Genomic DNA, 6,781 nt, shown 5'->3' with positions numbered 1-6,781 from the left:
TGTAACTGCTCAATACTGATTACTTGCAACACCAAATTGGTTGGATTAGCTCGTTAAGCCTTGAACTTCATAGACAGGTGTGTCCAATCATGAGAAAAGGTATTTTACATGGTCAATTGCAAGTTGTGCTTCCCTTTGACTCTCTTCTGAAGAGTGACAGCATGGGATCCTCAAAGCAACTCTCAAAAGATCTGAAAACAAAGATTATTCAGTATCATGGTTTAGGTGAAGACTACAAAAAGCTATCTCAGGGGTTTAAAACTGTCAGTTTCAACTGTAAGGAATGTAATCAGGAAATGGAAGGCCACAGGCACAGTTGCTGTTAAACCCAGGAATGGCAGGCCAAGAAAAATACTGGAGCGGTATATGCGCAGGATTGTGAGAATGGTTACAGATAACCCACAGATCACCTCAAAAGGCCTGCAAGAACTTGCTGTAGATTGTGTATCTGTACATTGTTTTACAATTCAGCACAATTTGCACAAAGAACATCTATATGGCAGGGTGATGAGAAAGAAAAGCCCTTTCTGTACTCAAGCCACAAACAGAGTCGCTTGTTGTATTCAAATGCTCATTTAGACAAGCCAGATTCATTTTGGAACAAAGTGCTTTGGACTGATAAGACAAAAATTGAGTTATTTGGTCATAACAAAAAGCGCTTTGTATGGTGGAAGAAGAATACCGCATTCCAAGAAAAACACCTGCTACCTACTGTCAAATTTGGTGGAGGTTCCATCAAGCTGTGGGGCTGTGTGGCTAGTTTAGAAGTTTAGAAACTTCTCATTTCCATTTATCCTCAAAGCATTTGCATTTAATGAAATGACAGGGAGGGCTCGACTCATGTACCATTCCTATTACGAAAATAATGTCAAAGAGATCAAAATGACAATCTAAACAGGCCTATTAAAATATAAATAATACAGGCATAAACAAAAAGCAAATCAAAACCCTCAAGTTCTATCTTTATGTCATTTGAGTGCTTCTCACCAAACAATCCTCCTGACTCTGCATTAACTAAGCCATAAATAGTAAGGTAGCCTCAGCCTTCTAGAATCACATTCATGTGAGCCCCAAGGCCAAGGTCATTATAGAGACAGCTGTATGCTCACAACAGGTACACCAGGAAGGAGCTCTGTCCTTGATGTTCTAGCATGCCTGATCCTTCAGTCAGACATGCAGGACCAAGTATCGTTAGAATGGTATGTCTGTATAGATTTCCATCTGAATCTCAGGGCCAGGGCTGGTTGCCACTTGTAGCACTTCCTTTGTCACCTCATTCCTAAATTGTCAGCTTGGCCTCAGCTATTTCATCTATTAGCAATATCCTATTACATGTTACACAGGAGGTCCTGAAAACATTTGCCTGCTCTTCCTGGCTTCATTTTTGGTTTTGGCAGCGGTTCAGGTAACATGGGAAAATGCTGGATCATCTGCTCACTGCTGTTCTAGAAAAAATTTGCAATGCTCCCTCCAGACTGTTTCTCTCCCTCATGTATATTGTTGTCCTTACCGACCTCCAACTGCAGTATGTCTCATATGCAGATAATACTGGAACAAACCCACAATGAACTTTAATGGCTGCAGAGTTCTGCTCTTATTGAACAGGCACTACTATCCAATAAATAAGCAAATCAGAAGCTACTGAACTATTTGTTGATTTGGAGATTCACTATTGTCACTGACCCTGCTTTGTTTATTTGATTTTGTTTTTGAATGTCAATTTCTGTCACGCAAATTTTGTATATAGCCATCAGGATTTAATCGATATTGGATTACAGTATAAGTGAAACACTATAAACCACTTTCAGCAGATTTATGACATGCCAGAAGATATAGTGAGAACACCAGGGACACCATAGATTATTATTGTTCCCAGTAAACGACTGGGACATTGAAAGGAGAGGAAACAGAAGTGGGGATGCCGAGCGGGTCTATGGGCTAGGCTAAGAAAACAATCCCACAAACCTCTGTTACCTAGCATCTTTCTCACCAAAGTGAGATTGATTACTTTTAAAATGGATGATTTGAAGCTACAGATTGCTGCAAATGATTTCGTCTGGAATTGTTGCTTGATGATCATAACAGAGACTTGGCCTCACCTGCAAATCCCCAGCACTGCAATACAACTAGTGGACCACACAATCCACTGGCAGGGCAAGAACAAAAACACAGGTAAGAACAGAGGTTGTGGCTTATGTAAGTATGTGCACAATGGCAGGTGAATTAGCAGTTGCTGCCCTTGCTGGACATGGCTGCCCTGACTTAGAAGTTCTGTCAATCATTTGCATTCTTTTTAACAAAATGTAGAAATGTAATGTCATTTCCAGTAATGTGGAAATCAAAACTACACATCGTATTCAAGTTCAGCTCATTTAACACATGCAGCATCTGCACAAAAAATATTCTTTTGAAAATGTGATGCAAAATTTAAACACTGAATTCTTCAGCATTATAATCAAATTTTTCATTAAGAAAAATGGTTTAAGAATTATTTTTTTCATTATTAAATCAATTTTCAAATCAAATATTTGTCACACACAAAGTACACATACAGTATGGTATGTAGTGAAAGGCTTAGTTGCTGAACTCCAGTGACTGTGCCTTTCAAGAAGACTATAAAGGGACAATAACAAATGACTTCATGTTTAAGGCCTTTTAATTTGTTGGATTTTACATTTAATTGTAAATCTACACATTCAAAACAAACAAACAAACAAACAAACAAACAAAAAATTGGCACCATCTTCCAAAACCTTATAAGCGTCTTAGCAAAAGGGAATGTGGTTTGAGAATCTTATTGAAAGTTTATAATTGAATTTAAAAAATATAAAAATGCCTTTTTGCAGTAAACATTTGTTTTTTTTTTTATCTGTACAATGTTTCCTTCTTCAGTAAATTACATTTTAATAAAACTTCCTCCAGAGTCAAAAAAACTATGCAATGCACATTTTCAATAGAACACAATTAAATTAATAGCAAAAAACAATCTTTAAAAGTATTTGCAGAGTTTCATTGGTTCTTTAATAGAAACTGCAAGCCCAAATAAAGAAATAAGATAACTGCAAAAATACTGCTTTAAAGTTCAATAACATTAGGTAAATACAGGGAGCAAAGCAGCATATTTTGCCCAAAAGGTGGAACTTTACAGATGCCTTCCCACACATCACAGAATATATTATATTTGAGGAACATTATGTGCTCAAAACTAGATGGCAAGCTGATATCCCTGCTCATTATATAAATTCCATCATTGTGAAGTGTGCAGGTTAGGTTCAACCCAGATTTAGAATTGATTGCTTTCAAGCAGAGCCACTCTTGTGTTGAAATGTTATAGGACTGTACAGAAAGCATGTCTTCTGTCTGCCTGGTCTTTTTGTTTGGTTCTATCTTGTGGGTGTATCCTCCAACTAAGTAAATTGTGTCTTCAACAGAGAGCATTTGCTGCTTGCGCACATGAAAAGAACAGGCCTGAAAGCTGAACCAGCTGTCAGCAGTTGGACAGTAGCACAGGACTCTCATGTTTCTATCTGGAAAAAGAAAAAAAAACAGTACACACATTTTAGGGAGTTGTTTTACATAACAGCCATTGATTATTTTTTAACCTTAATCAGCAATTTGCATTAAAGATACCCATAAAGTACTACTCAAAATCTGAGAAAGCTTGTGTTACAATGTGAATCAATAGGTATACAGGTAAATCTTAAATTAAAACACAGCCAAATGAAAATGAAGACATTTTACAAAATAAAAGTTTGACAACATTCTGAAGCTAATTCTATTACAGCATTGTATGAAGCCAGAGACCATACTCTGCACAAAGCAAGAACCAGCTCTGTATGAGAAAACACTACACTGTTAAAGTGAATAACACCTCTACTCAATCCTTCCAAACAATAAAACAATTTAATTCACAAATGGAAACTGCTACATTTCAGAACATTTGTATGCACTTCCTTATAAAAGAAAATAGCGGCTTTTAATTATATAATAAATGCATTATAAGTCGGTCAATAGCTTATTTGATTTTTTCATTTTTTTTGTGATCAATTGTTTATTTTATTTAACAAAGTCAAAAATAAGAAGTCAAAATTTCAAATTGTGTAATCAACATGTAAAACAGACCTACACAGCATCATTCGCTCACAATTGCAACCATTCCTGCCCCTAGCCCAGTGCCATACCGCAAGGAACCATGGCAGTGTTAACTGACCAGACCACCACACACTATCCAGGTAGTGCCTGCATCATGAGTTCCTGCAAATAAATGATTTAATACACAAGATGCAATACACAACATAATACAAAATAATATCAACATAAAACACTAATATAAAAATTCTAGAAGCAAAAAAGCTTTAAATTAGAATAACAGGCAATAAACCACAATAAATTACAAAAATACATATACAACAAGAAAACCCTGAACAAGTAACAGAATTTGTTATACAATCATCCTGAGCACCTGGACTAGAGAGAGCAGGTTAAATGCCTTCCAGGACCAATCTGTTTTAAATTTAAATATTAAAAAATGTATTTATTCAGCTGATCTAATTCATTTAGACTCAGAATATCTATTGTGAAAAATAAAATAAGAATAAGAATAACTGAACAAGTAAATAACATTGTGGCAAAAGGTACTATACAGGCGTCGACCCAACACAGACTGACAACTGAGGCACAGGTAAAAATAAACTAAAATATTTTATTTTGTCTTCAGCCCTGGGACACGTCTTCCCCGTAACCCACAGACCCTAAACAGTCCATCAAAAACACCAAAAGAAAAACACCCAAAACACACTCTTCTTTCTCCTCCACTCCTCCAAGGCAGCTTTGTCCTTCTCCTGACTCTGGCGCCCTGAGTAGTGGCTGCAGGCTCCGTTTGTATTCCTCCCAGAAGTGCTCCAGGTGGTAGCTGGCCTAATTAGCAGGGCTGTGGAGTCGGTAGATAAATTCGACTCCGACTCCCCAACTCCTCTGTATTTAATATGCTAATGTATTTTCCATGTTGATTGAAGGAAGGCAACATACAGATCATTCAACCACAGAACTACTGGCTAGGAAGCTGACTCTCTACCATATTGGCCAGTTAAACAAAAAAATGAAAGCAACAAAGTTTTATTTATTGTTTTTATCAAGTGGCTATAAAGTAGTAGCATGCATAAAAATCAGTAACAGGAACTTTACCAGTTCAAAAAATATAAACCACATTCTTCGGTAGTTTTAAAACAAAAAGAAAGCTTAACTACATGAACAAAAAACAGAAAAAAAAGCTGGAATACCTAAAACAGTTTATATATTAGACTTGGACTACAGTTGAAGAGTAGAATAGCTGTTAAATGCAGTCCAAAATTAACTCAATGCAGTGTTCTAAGAAACAGAATTGCTTCTGTCAGATCCTCTTTCATAGAAGCTCTTAAATATGACTATATTATTTTTAGAGCTGAAAATAGTCGTGGGTGACGTGGGTGGGTGGCATTGTTGTTACATTGGTGACGTGTGTTCTAACTACATCACTAATAACCTCTGGATCAACAAGGATGGCTTCTTCTACAGTCAGTTTCGATGAGTGATCATACTTTTCAACTTCTTTTAATTCTTTAAAAAACTCCTGCTGGAACCTCTTTATTTGGACATTTACTGGTCGTTTATCTTTCACGCATAGGCAACGTTGCTTTGCTTATAAACCATTTTGTCCAAGTAAAATCAATTTCTAATTCTTCATTTGAAGAGGATGATTCTGAGTTACCAGTGCTTATAGCTTCATCTAGTGGTGGTGTTTCAGGTAGTAGTAATCCCTTAATGCGAACTGCTACATCATAGAGTGCCTGCCTTTTTTCCATTAGCAATCTGGTCACTGCTCAACAAAATTCGGCTCATAGGATTAACAAAAATAGCAGCTAAAAAGATTTGATTATCCAGTAAGACACTCTCTCTTTTCTTCATTTAAGATTTGATGCCATCAGCTATTAACCCTCCACTTTTGTTCAGGCAATATATCAAGCTCTTCCATCCCAAGAAAAATTTACCGGGCGTTAAATCTTCATACTGCAACCGCTTAGCGACAGTAAAGGGGTAGGAAAGTAGACTTTCCAGTTCTTTTACTTGTGCCCACTGGCTTTCAGTTGTTAAAAAATTTTCATTGTCCAGTTCTTCAAGAAAGTTTTTTAGTTCAAGAAAACGCTTTACCATCAACTAAGTGCTTCCCCAGCGTGTTGTTTAATCCAAAATGACTCCTTTTCCTGCACGTCTTTTCAAAATGGCATCTGTTTTGAAGGCCCTGGCTGCAATAGTTACTTGCCTCAATTTGCCAATTAGAGTAGCTGCATGACGATCTTTCAATCCATCTCTTATTGCAAGTTGCAGAGTATTAGCAGCACAATGCATATGTTGAATAGTAGTAAGCTTAGATGCTTCTTTAGCAATGTTATCCAAAATTTCACTATTCTCTTCGGTTTCACTTTTTCCAATACTTGCAGAACTGTCTTCCTCTAATATCTGTTTGTCACTTTCTTCATCTACTTTATTCATTTTCTCAATTGTGCTTAACATAATAGAAGCATTATCTGTCACAATACATAGAATCTGTTCCTTTTTAATTTCAAAATCTTCTAGAACAGGTGGTGTGCAAAGTTATGCTAAAGTTCAGCCCTGGGTGGGAGCATATGTAGAGAGTGCAGACAAAACCACTGAACACACATCAGGCCATAGCACATACCTACACCTACATCATTACACTTGGTTACACTCAAATGAACTTGTTAAACACATTATATCTGGGGGA

At 36.7% G+C, this 6,781-nt stretch overlaps 1 protein-coding gene across 1 annotated transcript in view; it reads right to left on the bottom strand.

The window, feature by feature from the left end:
- Positions 1-2,644: 2,644 nt before the first annotated feature.
- The window catches only part of klhl42 (kelch-like family, member 42), a 105,626-nt gene continuing 101,489 nt past the window's right edge, over positions 2,645-6,781 (bottom strand). The window contains exon 3 of the mRNA XM_028808233.2: positions 2,645-3,527. Within this exon, the coding sequence (XP_028664066.1) occupies positions 3,076-3,527 (452 nt within the window). The 3' untranslated portion in view covers positions 2,645-3,075. The remainder of the gene's footprint in view (positions 3,528-6,781) is intronic.

The sequence above is a fragment of the Erpetoichthys calabaricus genome, chromosome 1 (genome assembly GCF_900747795.2).
Source record: "Erpetoichthys calabaricus chromosome 1, fErpCal1.3, whole genome shotgun sequence".
NCBI classification, from domain to species: domain Eukaryota; kingdom Metazoa; phylum Chordata; class Cladistia; order Polypteriformes; family Polypteridae; genus Erpetoichthys; species Erpetoichthys calabaricus.
Note: the sequence above shows the minus strand (reverse complement) of the source record. Positions and strands in the feature narration are given on the sequence as shown.